The 17,030-nt window shown below is 44.2% G+C and overlaps 1 protein-coding gene across 7 annotated transcripts in view; it reads right to left on the reverse strand.

Moving 5' to 3' along the window:
* MAST2 (microtubule associated serine/threonine kinase 2) overlaps positions 1–17,030 on the reverse strand; it is a 363,010-nt gene that overhangs the window by 65,397 nt on the left and 280,583 nt on the right. For 5 of the 7 annotated variants that reach the window (XM_030572265.1, XM_030572259.1, XM_030572261.1 and 2 more), the window contains 3 exons: positions 11,766–11,786; positions 9,012–9,090; positions 1,520–1,674 (listed from right to left, as the gene is read on the reverse strand). In XM_030572265.1, coding sequence (XP_030428125.1) covers positions 1,520–1,674; positions 9,012–9,090; positions 11,766–11,786 — 255 coding nt within the window. The remainder of the gene's footprint in view (positions 1–1,519; positions 1,675–9,011; positions 9,091–11,765; positions 11,787–17,030) is intronic. The other 2 variants (XM_030572260.1, XM_030572262.1) reach the window with 1 other exon arrangement.

Raw genomic sequence — 17,030 nt, forward strand, 5'->3', positions numbered from 1 at the left:
AGTTTGCCCTCTCTCTCTCTCTCTCTATATATATATATAAACACTTCCAAAGTTACTTTCAATATGATAAAACTATACTTTCATAAGAGATATAAGCCCTCATGCATCAGGGCATAAGCCAACTACTTAGTGACAGTGAGGATAAGAAGACATTTTCCCTATAGGATGGCTATACTGTTGGCCGTAGGGTTTCTTGTACGTTCTTCTGAAACATGTGGTACTGGTCACTATCTGAAGTCTTGATCCTACAAGGTGATAAGTCAATGAGACCACTCACATGCTTAAAATTGAGCGTATGCTGAAGTGCTTTTCTGGGTTAGGTTAGTGAGCTCAGAATTCTGCAGGACTGAATTTTGAGACAAGTACTGTACTAGGTGAACCACTAGTCTGGTCTGGTGGACAATTTCTATGTTCCCTTCCAATAATCAGAATGCATTAATAAGAAAAATAAAGGGTTACTTATTGGTAACCGTTGTTCTTTGAGAGTTACCTCTGTGCAGTCACACTTCAGGGTCTAGCAACGAACTATGGAACTGCATAAAAAAAGCCATGTCTGCTGCAGGGTGCAGGAGTACTCTCATGCTATGATTTCATGAGCTCTATTTACATAAGAGAATGCATCCACTCGACCACCTCAGTTTCTTCTCCCTAGCCTGCAGAGTCCTGAAACAGAAAGACCTCTTAAGGCAGAGGGGAAGGTGGGTGAGCAGCGTGAATGCAGAGGCAACTCTTGAAGAATAAGTTACCAGTAACTAACTTTTCATTCTTCTTCGATGGCCTCTGTGCAGTCTCACTTATAGAAGATTAGAAAATCGTGCCCTTATCGGCAAAAATGGACTGTAGGACTGCATTATCAAACTGAGCATCACAGCATGAGGCCCAGTCCAGAGTAATGCTTAGTAAAAACATGGACAGAATTCTACCTTGTTGATTTGCACATCTCTGCAATAGGAATCTGTCTCCGACAATCTACAGAGGCAGCTGTGGTCCTAGTAGAGCACATCTTTACACCAAGATATACTGGTTTTCTGGCTAGGAGTAACAATGTTCAATATCTCTCTTAATCCAATGAGAAATAATTTGTCTATTAATGTCTAGCACTAACGGTTTTCACATCAATTCAAGTAGATTTGGTGCTGACATCCTCTTCCAACAATGCAACAGTTTCCTACCATCAAGGGAGCAAAATTCAGTAACAGGAGAAACACTTGCGAACAAAATTCACACAAGTAGTAGTGAAATTAGCAAATTTAATCTGTGACACTTGTAGCTCATCATCTGAGAGTATAATGGTACAAATGGACAAAGTATTTATCCACTTTAAATCCTGAATGTTAAATCTCAAGAAAATAACTGTATCCACTCTTGAGAGTGTGCGGCTGGAGTGGTGTTGGTTAAAATAACTATGAAATCGGCAGAAAACTCTAATTCCATATTACTATCGTTACAACTGAAACACACTGCTGAAGGGCAATGCACAACAACGTCTCAGATTCAAGGAGTGGAATTTAAAGCTCACCTGAGACTGCGAGATCGTGGCCGCATGGCTGGAGAATGACGTCCTTCCTCGTCAGTGATGCTCTCAGTGCTGAAATGCTTTGTCAGGAAATGAAGTTCATCTGCCGTTGGCTGAAAGGGCAGCTGGTGCAGCTTCTCCTGGGATGAGCATGATGACTGAGTACAGAAAAATATAGAAAAGAAATACACTAAACGCATGCAAAGGGGACAGCTCATGAATGGAGACAAACACCGAATACTCCAACAGAAAAGAGAAGTAGTTCGCCAGAACAAGTACCTCTTTCTATTTTCATGACTAGGCTAGCTTGACACTAAAGGTGTATATAACTCTAAGGCTGTTAGATCTCAACAGCTTTTAAGGATGCCTAAGAGATTATAAATTCCCACATCTCCTCGAACTATTCAATCTGATCTTGAAGGTAACTTCCTAGGGGGAGAAATGGAACGGAGCAGCTTTGGGAAGGACAAAGAGGTTCCTGGAATGCTGAACAACTTTTCTTTCCCTTCACTTCATGCTGTCTCATCTCAAGAATTTCATTAGCATGGAGTAATGCTATGGAGGTGTGTAGTAGATGAAAATTAACACTGTTAACTGGCTTTCTTTAATGTTTGTTATTGTAATTGCTCTGTATTTCATTTCTCCCTATTTTTACCCATCAGGTGGCTTCTCGTTGAGCAGGCAGTAATAAAATCAGGGCAGCTGACTTTGCAGGCGTGTTGTATGTAGTGTTGTTGTACCCACGTTGGTCCCAGGATATTAGAGACACAAGGTGGGTGAGGTAATAACTTTTATTGGACCAACCTCTGTTGTTGAGAGTTCTGTTTTGTGCCTCACTGACAGAAGTTGGTCCAGTAATAGATATTACCTCACCCACTTGTCTCTCTTTTGCAGGTATGTGTAATGAACAGGCAGGGCCAGCTCTAGCCATTTCGCCGCCCCAAGCACGGCGGTATGCCGCAGGAGGCGCTCTGCTGCTCGCTGGTCCCGCGGCTCCGGTGGAGCTCCCGCAGGCGTGCCTGCAGATGCTCCACCGGAGCCGCGGGACCAGCGGACCCTCCGCAGGCAAGCCTGCGGGAGGTCCACCGGAGCCGCCCGCCGCCCTCCCAGCAACCGGCAGAGCACCCCCCGCGGCATGCAGCCCCAAGCACGCGCTTGGCGCGCTGGGGCCTGGAGCCAGCCCTGTGTACAGGGTTTCCCTTGTTTGGCCGTTACAAAGTGGTGAACAGCTGATTCAGTTTTAAATGATCTGCTGAGCTTATGATGTGCATACACTGGTGTAAGGCATTGATGCGCTGAATCCAGAAACAGTGGGAGTTAAAGGGAAATTAACTAGAATACACTTTGGGCAAAAACATGGATGCTGCTTAAAGGTTGGCTAGAATCTTCAGAAAAGATTAAAAACAGAGTTTCTAGAGTTATTTGCTGTTGAAGATATTGATGAGCTTTAGAAAAGAAAGTTACTTATTGTGGCTTAGAAGTTAAAGCCAAGTGCTGATGACAGTGTCTCCGGTTAGTGTAAATTCACTGGGGGAAAGCTGCACTCTTTTCAATGCTGCTAGCCCACGGTGGTGGAGTTTTTTAAATTGTTTAGACCAGATGCATCCAAACTTACCAGGAGCCTAAGAACTGCACCTAACTTGCAGGACAAAACAAGAATTGTGCTGCAGCTGCCTACCTCTGATACAGAGGCTGACCTTGCGGTATCCAAGTCTGGCTACCTAGATCAATGTGGGGAATTGCATGCTGGGGCCTATAATCATATATGCGACAGGCCACAACTTTACATAAAAAATTAGCGCAGCTAAGATCTATGGGGCAGATTCTCTGCCCTGATTCACTCCCTTTTGCACCTGAAGAGGTGCACAGAGAGCAGAAACCACTTGTAAGTCACCAGGTACAAAGGAAGCCCCATGCGAGACTAGAGAGGTGGTGTTACCTCCAATGCCTCCTTCCCTTCAGCTATTGGTGCAAGGAGCATTTCAGAGAGGGGACGGGAGCAGCTGAAGCATGGTGCGCTCCAGCAATCACCAGCAAGCACATAGTCCCTAGGGTGATCGTAGCCAGCTGGCAAAAGTTTGAGCAGCTCCAGGTTTGGTCTAATCTGTGCTTGGGTCAGGAGTGAGAATCCGGGAGTCTGTTAGGACTCCAAACACTGTCATGCCCAGCATATGCTGAGTGCAGCAAAGAATCTGCCCCTGTATTACACAAGTATGTGGAACACATTTGGCCTTCAAGCTCACTTGAATCACCTTGATGTATACTGCCTTAGGTGTGCAGCACAAGGAGAGAAAGTTCTCTGCACATCTTGAGGTAGAAAGGAATGGAAAAACAGTGATGCTTTCCAAGGGATGTATGTGCCATAGATTAGATAATATGCTGTCACATAGGACAGAAAGCTTAGAGAGATGTAAACTTAAGAAGTGTAGTAATATCAGGGTTCCTAAGTGGCTCTGATATTACATATGTCTTTGATCCAGAAGAAATTAAAATAGAGTCAGCATATAACAAGAGCTAACATATCTGTCAAACTCTTTGCAGATTTAGTAAATAAAAGCATCACAATCCATACACCCAGAAAAGAGACATGATGGTTATTGGCATTTCAAGCACTGAAAATGTATGCCTGCCAGCAACGCAATCACTCAAGAAACAGAAAATTTAAACATTTTTGTCTCATGATGTCTCACCAAAACCCTCCTTCCGCTTTGTCTCTTCAAGAGATATCAGACTACACAGCGCTGGAACTCCAGAGAATATTTAAGGAGATCCAGTACCAAGTATTAGGAGATGCGCTTTCTTTAGCCAAAGGCTTCTTTAGCTCTCAAAAGCCTTCAAGGAATACAGCCATGTACTAACAAAGCATTAGAGCAATGCGAAACACAGCTGTATTATTGATTTTGATGAAGTCACAGAATTCAATATTAGCAGTAGAGCAATGCAAACATCCCTGTGGTATCTTAGTTACAGCCAGAGAATTAGCCAGCTTATTGCAAGCAAAAGCTTGTAGCTAATCTTACTGCAGCTTTTAAATTAACTCGGAGCCTAGTAAATAAATAGGTAATTAGATATCCAAGGAAATAATTGTATATTAGCCTGTTCAAATAATTTCTCTAGGTTCACATATCTGAAAATTTGCACCCACGTCAGTCAAGCACAGCATTGTCAGTGCTTGCACGATGAGAAGTGTTCGGTCTTTGTACAGTAACTGAAATTTTAAAAGGCAGCAGGTATTTTGCTGAAAAATGGACTTTGCGGCATCAGCAATACAAAAGTTGAAAAATGTACAGCGAGAGAAAGTGATACTTTTAGTAAGCTCAGTATAGCTAAGTGTCTAAGTGTTGATTCAGCTGGCAGAGTTGCTGTCCATTGACCAAGACCACCACAGGATGGCTCTCACTAGAGAAATGGGCATAACACACAGCAATTCAGGCCACCAGAATGGGGACTCTTAATTGATTCCAGGCATTCCAGTATTTCACTCACTAATGGTAGGCCTGACAGAAGGGGTTTCCCTCGTTTTAAGAGGCAATATAATACAACGGACCGCACACACCAGTCAAGAGCTCGATATTCTCAGATCCTAGTCTCACCTGTGCCACTAACTCACTGTATCCTTTCAAGCCACTTGAACTCTTAGGAGGCGTCTACACAGCCCGTGGGAGTGAGCTTCCCAGCCCTGCTTGACTGACTTGGAGCAGTGGGGCTCGTGCTAATGCTCCAAACATAGTTATGTAGACAGTGCTTTCAGGTTGCAGTTTGGGTTGGAGCTCAGGCTTTGAAGCCCACCTCCCGCCCAAGGCTTTTGCCCATGTTAAAAGATTCCTCAGGCCTTTCCTTTGAACAGCTCTAGTGCTCTCATGCTTCAGAACAAGGACTTGACATTTGGCAGGGAGTGGCCTCTGCGTCAGCCATGTGCTTTCTGCTGGGCCTGTGAAAATCTGCCCCAAATTTGGCCAAGTTATCAACCTTTGAACAATCACATTTCATACTGTGCTCCTTCCCTTCCCGACTCCTACCTGAGACTGGATGCTGTACACACCATTTTCTCAGAACGACAGAACATGCTCCAGCCCAGCGTTACAGGGCCAAAGCCAGATTTTCTTAATAATGGCTGCTCCGAGCTGGGATGGGGTTGGGCACTGGAACTAAGAGCAAAGAGCCAGGCCCCGCCCCTGCTGCCCATTTAGCATGAAGAATGAAGCTGCCAGATTTTGAATGCAGAAGGGAGAAAAGCCAGACAACATGGGAGAGAAAGGAGTAGAATGAGAAAAGGAATCTCGTGAGACTAGGACTGGAGTTGGGGGATAGGGAGAAACTGTGAGTGGGAATTGTGGGAGACTGGGAATGAGAATCCAAGAGGAGGAGACTATGAGGAGGAACTGGGGATGGGATGTGTGGGCAGGGAAAGAGGCTGGATGAAGGGCCCAGAGAGAGAGACTGGAAACCAATGGAAGAGGAGGGAAGAGAGGGATTGGATGAGGAGTTAGGAGGGGACAACTGGGACAGGATGGTCAAGGAGGCCGGGGACAAAGACTTGCGGTGGGATGGGGGAATTGGGATTGGCTAGGTGAGGAGATTGGGACTGGGTATGGGGAAGGGAAGAGACAGAGTGGTTGGGATAGCAGACAGTGAGACCAAAGGCAGAAACTTGGACTGGGATTAGAAGCCTAAGGAAGAGAGATTGGGATTTGGTAGGTGAGGATAATGGGAATGGCACAAAGAGCCAGGAGTGGGACAGGGACAAGTTGCAGGAGATGGGGCAGAGTCTGGAATGGAACCCAAGATTCCTGAGCCTCACCACTGCTCTGCAGTCATGAAATATTTGTGAAATTCTCTGGAAAAGCTTGTGTCTCATCCTCCCCTCTAATGATGGTCCACATAAAGGATGATAACCTACTAGTGCGATCAGTTACTTCCTTACCTCAAGAAGAAAATCAGTGTGGTGGATCTGAAGTTTCCAACTCTCCTGATGACCCATGGGGTGACAACGTGATACCATGCCATACAATTTTTTTTTTGGTTTTCTTTTTTTTTTTCAAACTTCAGAAATTACACACAAAAAACGATGTTAAAGTATCATTATCAAGGTTACAAAGATAAGCCCTCCAGAGCAAGGAAATACCAGAATCAAGGTGCTAATGTTACCTTAATTTATACCTTGTGCATATGCATTATGATAGAGTCTTTCATTACATGATCGAACGTTCTCTTTCCACAAGACCTCTGTCTCATTTGGTTCACAGGATGGACCTGCTCTGGTGATGACTCAAGGTTATGTAGTAAAAGGATTTGTTGTCTGCAGGACCCCTGCTTCATTTGTTGCAGAAGTTGGAAGGTGAATGAGGGGGATGGATTACAGTAAGAGGAGGGATGGTATGTGGTTAAAACAGTTAAATGCAGCACTGGATAACTGAATTCTGTCTCTTTCTGCTACAGAGTTCCTGTGTGATGCCAGCAAGTCGCTTACATCAAACTTTTCACAGATGGTCACTAATTACGTGTACCTCATTTTCTGGGTGCCTGACTTGAGACCCTGGAGTCTGATTTGCAGAAGTGCAAAAAATTCACAGCTGCAAATAACATCAGTGGGAGTTGGTTTTTGAACATATAAAATGCTAAGCACACTGAAAAAATCAGGTCCTACTCATCTCAAATTGGGCTCCCAAAATTAAGAACGTAGCAGCAGCCATGCTGGGTCAGACCAATGGCCCATCGAGCCTAGCATCCTGATTCTGATAGTGGTCGGTGACAGATGCTTCAGAGAGAACAGGGCAATTTTGAGTGATCCATCCCCTGTAGCACAGTTTCTGGCAGTTAGAGGTTTAGGGTTACCTGGTGCACAGGGTTGTGCCCGACCACGTTAGCTAATAGTCACTGAGGGACCTATCCTCCATGAATTTATCTAATTTTTTTTGAACCCATTTATACTTCTGGTCTTCACAATATCCCAAGGCAACAAGTCCCACAGGTTAACTGTGTGTTATGTGTTGAAGTACTTCCTTTTGTTTGTTGGAAACTTGCTGCCTATTAACTTCATTGGATGACCCAGGTTCTTGTGTTATGTGAAGGGGATTAGTGAAGATTAGTAGGCATTTTTCACCTTAATCTCCCTCTGTGTCTGTTCCCCACCTGAAAAATGCAGATAAGAATACCCTCTTGCCTCACAGAAGTGTTGTGAAAATTAATTAATTAATGTTTGTGAAGCACTCAGACACTATTGTGATGAGTGCCATAGAAAAGCCCATGAGAAAATTAACAATTCCGTCTTCAGAACAGGATTTGAATAGTAAGCAGTAAATAAGGCCTCAGGCCACATTTTGCTTAATGAAGATAAAACAAAACACTGAGTAACTGCTCATTAAATGAGCACAGTTCATCCTTTGCACTGAATAGGGCAGAGGTGCTATGGAAAAACACAGAACGTGATCATGTAATTAAAGACTATCATAATGCATACATATAAGAGGGACAAATTAAGTTTACACAAGCAAATTTTATTCTGGCATCTCCTAACTTTTGAGTGCTTGATTTTGCAACATTAATAACACTCTTTTAATTGAATTTTCTGTGTAATTTCAAATATAATTTACTGTTGATACACAATGAAGAGTATGATTCACAATGTGAAATGTCAGACTGCGACATTAAGGAAAAACGGGCACAGATCTCTTTCAATTTCTGTAAAAGCAGCAAAGACTCCTGTGGCACCTTATAGACTAACAGACGTTTTGGAGCATGAGCTTTCGTGGGTGAATACCCACTTCGTCAGATGCATGACATGCATCTGAGGAAGTGGGTATTCACCCACGAAAGCTCATGCTCCAAAACGTCTGTTAGTCTATAAGGTGCCACAGGATTCTTTGCTGCTTTTACAGATCCAGACTAACACGGCTACCCCTCTGATACTTTCAATTTCTGATAATGGCACATTAGGCTTCTGGTGATATTGTAGTCAGGTAAATTGTAAAAGTCTAGACTCTTTCAGTCATGTGTATAAGGAAAATATATAATGAAGGTACAGCTGCATTCAGAGAATCAAACTATTATCGAGTTGAATAACAAGTGTATATTATCACCTTTCCTCCCAGACAGCATGTCAGTAGAGAGCTCTTCTATCCACTGGTGACTAAAGTTCAAAAGTGGACAAGAATTTCACATCTAGTTTAAAAGTAGCTGAGAGCTTGCTAATGATTAAGCATTCCATCTCCAAGTGCCGACACTACTGATGCAATGTTCCCCTCAGCTGTGCAATGGAGAAGTGACAGTGGGACTGGCATGAATACTGAAGGCAAAGAGTGGATGGGAAGAGCTGGGAAATGGAGAAAAAGCAGCACAACTGATAATTAAAATATTTTTTAAAGCAAATAGCATATTAAATAAAAGGTTGACAAAACAATGAAAAAATATTGAACATCTAGCAAGGATTTAAAAGTTGATGGGTTAGAATGCATTTAAACACACAGAGTTATCTGAAAAAGTCTTTGCCACATACTGAAACTGTTGAACTGGGAGTGTTTGTTCCATATCCAGATGAAGGAAGAGAGGCCAGGGACCAGCGGCGCCCATCCGTTCTGAGGAAAAGATGCAAGAGAAATGTTTTCGATAGATACAATGTGGACAATGTTTTGGGGAAGGTCTAAAATAGATCGCCAACTTTACATTTTGATTGCATTTTCCAGAGAATCCAGTGGTCCTAGAAATCACTTTGGGTAAAATTTTCAAAATGCATCTGTGTGAGTGAGGAGCTTAAATCTCATTGAACGTCAATGGGACTTAAGCCCCTAAATTACTTAGGCACTTTTGAAAGTTTTACCCTTTGTTTTTAAGTGGACATTATTGGGATCAGACAAATCTATTTTATACTTCCAAATTTCATTAAAATAGACAGTTACAGCAGCTGATTCCTTAGGGTAACACCTTGGGATCACTGCCACTGCAGCTCCTTTGCCCTCCAAATAGCATATTATATTATATTATATTATATTATATAACATAACACTAACTTTTTATTCTCTAAAGATCACTTTCCTCACTACTATTTACAATATTAGTAGTAATTTGCTTTCTTATATTTGTAACCTATGGAAATGTCTCCTCACCATTGGAAAGAGTGTTGTGCACACAGCTGCTAAAGAAAAAAATGTGACAAACCAAAAAACCCACTGAAGCATTCCAGAAATACTGCAGAAAGGGTGGCGTAATTTTAACACCAAACCTGTAGAACATGAAATATGTAATTGCTTCTAAAAGAGACATCAATTTCTCCCAAAAAACCTCAGGGAGGGAGAAAATTATATTCATTAGCTAAATCTAGTAAGTGTCTCTGTTTCCTGTTAAACCCCAAAGCATTCTATCCCATTCACAATCCACTCTGGGATGGAGGATAATGGTTTCCATCCTGTCCTGTACTCCACATCAATAGAACCACCATGTATTAAGATTTCCGGTACAAGTATCATTTATCCCAAAACAGAGGCAAATTATCAATACCTGTTCACATAAGATGAGAGTGAATTCAACAATTAAGAACTTTTAGTACAATTTAGAGAAGACTCTTGTTTTTTTGGTGCAATTTATATACAGTACATGGGTATATAACAGGATTTTTTTTTTTAAATTAGTGGAGGACCAAACTTGGGTTTATAATGGAAACTTAGTTAACCTTTGCTATGGAGTGAATGCCATCTCTCCATTATCCACCCACATAGGCCCCCTGGTTCAGGAAGGTTCTTAAAGCATGTACTTGAAGTTAAGCACATGCTTTAGTTTTTTCCTGAATAAGGATGTTTTCCTGAACCACAGCCTTCTTATACTGACATGTTCCTCTCCTTGTGGTAAGAAAACTATCTGAGCACCAGAGAGGGGAATAAATATATTTATTTTTGAAAGAATACAAAAAAAAAAAAAAAAAGGTTCATGCTTCATGCACAAAATCATAAAAGTTTATGCTTTATAACCAATTCCTATTAATGCATGCCTTAGTTAAAACCCCATTTAGACATAGTGTGTTTCTGGGAAGATACCAAGATAATCCTCCCCACATATTGCAGAAACTTCTTGTTATATTCCTGAAAACTTGCAAATCTCCTGTATACTACAGAAAATTCCTTTCTTACCTCCATAAAAGCAAGTGTAAACAGACAATGTGAATTATTGGGCTACATGATCAGGTAGCAGACTGGTGACTGGATGGGATTTAGGAGATCAGTGTTTAGTTTCTGGTTCAGACAGACTTTCCATGTGACATTAGGCAAGTCACTTAACTTACCATGTGCCTCAATTCCTTCATATATAAAATGGTGACAATCCTGCTTTCTTATTTCACAAGAGTGTTGAGGGGATAAAATCCATTAAAGATTGAGAGAGGTTCAAACACTATGGCAATGAGGGCCACATAAGACATATTAGATGAGAGATTTTAGAAAGCACAGATATTATTGAACAGATGCAAAATGATAGAAGATTAGGCCCATTTTCCTCTTCAAAAGATTTTCATATTTTGATTGCAAAGATGTAAAAACTATCTCCCATTCCCCTTAGCTCCACTTAAACTATCCCAAGATGGCAAGTCTCAGTTCTTGGTGACATTTCCACAAAAACTGATGCAACATTGAGAAGTGTGTTAATCAATCAGTGTAATGAAGACCAGCTGTGTATCTTGCCAACAAAAGAGCATCAGTATGCGACTAGCAAAATTTCTTTTTCAAAAATTCAAGAAACAGACAGCAAGACTTTCAAAGAAAATTACTTCCTCAATTAGCAAAATGTTTCAAAATTACATCTATGTGTAAAATGAGAGGAAAAAATATAAAAGTGATGCAGTACTAATTTAGGAAGGGATGCTGGGAACAAAAGAAAACTTTAGGTCATTTATTTCATTTTGGAATTATCCCTGCTGGGACAATGAAACATTGACAAAACAAACAAGTTTGGCCACACATAACCTACTAAAAAGTAATTTTAAAGCAAGTGTGTTTGTGGCAGTTGTGTTAACATCACGCAATGTAGACTAGATCAACTTCACCATGACAATGTTTTGTGTGAGCAAAGCATTTTTTCCTGGAGGGATCTCTGTTAATTATAAATTGCTATACAAAGACTCAAAATTTTTATTCCCAAAGTGTAAATGCTGAATGCCTAAATGGGGTTATTACAGCACACATACTCATTAGTCACATATCATAATACAATCATGCAAAAGCATTACATACACACCGCAGCAAAATACATCTGATATACCCTTTACCTGTCTGCTCTGTGTCCATGGCTGAATTGAAGAAATTGTGTAGTGATAATAAGAAAGGGAAAAATAAAAATCATGAATGTGATTTTTGGAAAACCAGTAAAAAATTTGACTATTGATCATTACAGTCACTTTTACTGAATGTCATACAATATTGCATGGACAGAAGTGGATATGTTCTTCTTCCTGGGAGAATTCTGAATATACTGACTGTGGGTTTGAAAAATACTCACTGAATGCTTGTCAACTGCCTATTATCAGATTTTTGATTAACCGCTACTCAAAATGAGGGCCGCCCTACAAGATTTAGTGGCGACCCTATTGCCCTTAAAACTAGCATGCTGCTTTCTCAACCAGAACTGCAATATTTTCCATAATGCTGAAGGATCAACTGGTTACAGTTCTGTACTGTGGGAAGAAGAGTCATAAATACTGCACAAAAAGGATAATCTCTGAAGAGAATAGGTCAAATGCAGAGGGAAGAACATGGGCACAAAAACTGATTACCTACCTTTTAGTAACTGTTGTTCTTCGAGATGTGCTGCATATGTCCATTCCATTCTAGGTATGCGCGTGCCCACGTGTGCAGTCATCGGAGATTTTTGCCTTAGCAGTATCTGTAGGGTTGGCAGCGGCGCCCCCTTGAGTGCTGCACTCATGTGTCAGTATATCAGGCGCTGGTATCCCTAGGCCCTCTCAGTTCCTTCTTGCCAGCAACTCTGACATAGGGGCAGGAGGGCGGGTAACGTAATGGACAGGAGCAGCACATCTTGAAGAACAACAGTTACGAAAGGTAGGTAACCGTTTTTTCTTCTTCAAGTGTTTGATCATGTCGATTCCATTCTAGGTGACTCACAAGCAGTGTCAATGGAGGTGGGCTTGGAGTTCACTGTCTTGCAGCGTGCAGCACTGCCCTGCCAAAACCAGCATCGTTCCAGGCCTGCTGGGTAAGTGCATAACGGGATGTAAACGTGTGGAACAGATGGCTAGGTAGCAGCTCTACAGATTTCTTGGATCAGCATCTGAGCCAGAAAGGCCGCTGATGACGCTTGCGCTCTAGTTGAGTGTGCTGTGACTACTGCTGATGGAGGCACTTTTGCCAGCTCATAGCAATAGTGGATGCAGGCCGTGATTGATGTCAGGGACAAGCCCTCGAGCTTGAGGTACAGAAGATAATCCAGGATCACCTTCAGCGAGGCCTGCTCAGCCAGGATAAGTCGTTCCGAAGCCCAGCACGTGAACCTTTTCCACTTGGCCAGGTAAGTTGCTCTGGTGGAGGGCTTTCTCCTACCCAACAAGACCGGTTGAACCCAGACTGAGCATTCCCGCTCTTCTGCATTCAGCAGCCATGCTGTCAAGTTCGGGTGCAGCAGGTGTGGCCAGAGAGATAGCTGCAGCTGGGCGGCTACCAAAAGGTCCAGCAGGGTGCCAAACCAGTGCTGCTGAGGCCACTCAGGAGGTATCAGGATAACCTTCACTCTGTCCTGTTTTATCTTCATGAGGACCCTGTGGATCAACAGTACTGGCTGGAAGGCATACATCAGGGCCCCTGACCACAGGAACAGGAAAGCATCTGACATGGAACCCCTATCCATCAAAGAATCATAGCATATCAGGGGTGGAAGGGACTTCAGGAGGTCATCTAGTCCAACCACCTGCTCAAAGCAGGACCAAGACCCAGAGAGATTTTTGCCCCAGACCCTAAATGGCACCCTCAAGGATTGAACTCACAACCCTGGGTTTAGCAGGCCAATGCTCAAACCACTGGGCTATCCCTTCCCCACATCCCTTTGAGTGAACAGAACATGTGGCATTTCTAGTTCTGTCAGAATGTGAAGAGGTCCACCTGGGGAGTTCCTCACTTTTGGAAGATCACACTGACCGTCTCCGCGTGGAGCGACCATTTGCTGCAAGACAAGAAAGGTCCTTCTGAGGCGATCAGCTAACACATTCCTGGTCCCGGGCAGGTGCACAGCTACCAGATGAATGACATGCCGCATACAGAAGTCCCAAAGGCTGATGACCTGCCTCTGCCTTGCCTGTTAAAGTAATACATCGTGGCGGTATTGTCTATGAGGACCTGCACCACCTTGCTCTTCAAGTGGGGCAAGAAAACCTGGCAGGCCAGACGAACTGCTTTTAGCTCGACATTGATATGAAGGGCCAGATCGCCCCGCGGCCAGCAGCCTTGAGTGCTGAGCTTGCCCAGATGGGCTCTCCCAGCCCAGGTCCAAAGCACCCGAGACAAGGGTCAGCTACGAGGACTAGGCCACAAAGGGAACTCCCTCCAACACCGATCCAGGGTTCAACCACCAATACAGGGATGATAGGATGTGCTCCGGCACCCTGACTACCCGGGTCCCACAACCAACTTGTCTGGGGACGAAAATGAGGACTGCAGTGCTGAGGGAGGCCCAGGGGCATCTTCCCCCATGGGGGAGGGAGGCTTAGGGGAAGGTGCAGTCTTCTCTGCCTTGACCTCCGAGTCCGCCTCATGCACTGAGCCTGGTGCTGTCGCTGCTGCCATCTGTTGCTCCCAAGCGACGGCCAATGAGCAGCATGAAGTGGACATCGCCATGACCAGCATTCCCCATGTACTCTACTGCGTGTCACTGCCAAGGCAGCATCATCAACGTCATCGTTGCCTCGGTTACCCATTCGCGCCAGTGGAGTCTAGGCAAGGGGCTAAACTGCCCTTCCGCGTCGCACGAATCCCCTTGCAGTGACCACAGTGGGGTCATCAACAGTGGAGTCCGTCTGCTAACTGTCGCTGTCCATGACTCGTGCCCAGAGCGAGGGGACCGGTGCCGGGGGGACAGGAGACGTGACAGAGAGTGCTCCCACAGGTTAGGCGACCAGGACCTGCACCAAGAGGATGACCAGCGGGAAGATGATTGGTACCGGTAGTACGGAGATTGGCGGCTCCCTCTAGGCGATTTGCGTTGAGACGGTGGGAATTGTGAATGCAGTGCTGGTGACCGAGGGTGAACCCCAGAAGATCTCTGTTGCAACTCCAGCGATCTGCAGCATGGAGGTGGACAGCATTGCTTTGTCTCGGGGGATTGGCAGTGCTCCACTGCCCCGAGTGGTCTTAGGGGCTGGCTTGCCCTTGTGGGGAGCCTTTGCTGCTTCCTGCGGCATGTGCTGTGGCAGTGGTGCAGGCGGAGGCCTTTGCTCTCTTGGTGCTGGGGCAGCTTGTGAAGGCATTGGTGCCGTCAGGGCTTTAGGTCCCATGCTGCTCCTGGAAGTCGCTGGTGGACCTTTCAAGGGGCTACGGGCCCCAACCGGGGAGGCCCAAACGCGTGGCTCTGGAGTGGCCAGGCAGCCCGAAGTGAGGCCCTTGCTCGACGACCCATGGCCATTCTTGACTGGTGCCGGAAAGCCATGCTTCCTCACTATCTCTTTGGACACTGGCAATGAGGAATGGCGCCTGGTGGAGCCCACTGCCAGGGGCACACTGTGCACCAAGGCTGAGGTACTCGGCGAGCCCTGGCGGGGCAGCACAGAAGCCGGACGAAGGGCGGACTCCATGAGGAGACCCCGTAAACAAATATCCCGCTCCTTCTGTGTACGGGACCGAAAGTTTTTACAAATATGGCACTTATCTCTCATGTGTGATTCCCCCAAGCACTTGAGGCAGCTGCTATGAGGGTTACTTACAAGCAGTCCACGCAGGACTTAAACCTGGGAGACCGGGGCATGCCCCGTCTGAGGCGAAGTCCCCGCTAAAACTCTAACTACTTAACACTAAGTACTATAAACAAACTATTTACAAGGCCCTAAGTCTCAAAGTCAGTAAAGGTGAAAAACCACGAGCTCTTGCTATGCAAGGAAAGGTGCTCCGACTAACCACCACAGGTGGTAAGAAGGAACTGAGAGAGCGTAGGGCCAGCGGCGCCTGATATACCGACACACAAGTGTGGCACTCAGTGTGGTGCCACTGCTGACCCTACGGACACTGCTAAGGAAAAAATCGTCGACGTCCGCGCACATGGGCATGCACACACCTAGAATGGACTCGACATGAGCAAGCTCTCAAAGAGGAAGAATCATTTCTATTTGATGGCAGGGCCTGTGAGAGAGGAAGGAATCAGACGTGAATGATCTCTAGGGTCCACACAATGATGGCATAATGTTTGTGAGATGGAAAATTCTGCTCAGATAAGATAAGGAAGCATAGTACTTTCCAATGACCTAAGGCACAGAAATTCTCCTGGCAACACAGTGTAGCGATCCACTAAATATAGCTGCACCAGCCCTGCCAGGACAACTAAACCCAGACTTTAAGGATTTAGTGCTACTGGTATCTTGGCTACTTTAAATATTGATGTCATTTTCCTCTTCCTTTTTTTTTGTTCCTTGTTCAAATAAAAACAATTTGAAACTATTTTACATTTTAAACTGAGCATCAACACACAACTTAGACCAAATTAAAATGTATTTTAGTAAAGCTATAGATAAAGGGGGTCCCTGAGCCTCCCAAATCTCCCATTTTTCCTCCCCTTCCCTTCATTAAAAGCCAAAAGTAATGGTAATCCTCTCTCCAGAGGAATGCTTGAAGCAGCTACCTGTGGAAGCAGGCTCCCTCACAACTTCTGTCTGGCAGAGTTTACTAGAAAGGTGACGTACTTCCCTTCTTCTCCCCCATTCCTTACAGCTCTCAAGAGCTTTCTTTGCACAGCTTCCAGCCCCTCCTTTTCTGGGATGGAATTCGATCCCCACATGGCAGCACTTGTATTTCTATACTCTTTTCACAGCACCTTTCTCCTGAGGCAAAAACCTAAGGTGCCAGGCACTTGATGCCCCCATATAAGTTTTGTAAAAAAAAAAAAAAAAAAAAAAAAAGTTTTACTAAATGAAACATTAATAGAAATATTTCTGTAAAAGCCATTTAAAAAAAAATCTATGAAAACACTGTTATTTGGAGTTAAATATTACCCACCATCACCTGCATTTGGAACCCTAACTTAGAAGACCAGTTGCCAACTTTCACACAGTAAATAAGCACCCCGACTTTCACAATAAGCCAAAAATCAAGCTAATCTCATCTCAAAACAAGGCCAGAACAAGCCAATCCTTAAGAACCCCAACACTCTATGTGACTAGATTCCTCCTGGCATACAGTCTGGGACTGTGGTGGGCCCGCTGTGCACCCCTGACTCTCTCCCCTCCCTTGCCCCTGCTTGCCAGGATTGATTAAAAACAAGAAGCAATAAGCTACAAGCCAAAAACTAGCCAACAAGCAACTCATGAGCCAATTAATCCAAA

The sequence above is a fragment of the Gopherus evgoodei genome, chromosome 8 (assembly GCF_007399415.2).
Source record: "Gopherus evgoodei ecotype Sinaloan lineage chromosome 8, rGopEvg1_v1.p, whole genome shotgun sequence".
Lineage (NCBI taxonomy): Eukaryota > Metazoa > Chordata > Testudines > Testudinidae > Gopherus > Gopherus evgoodei.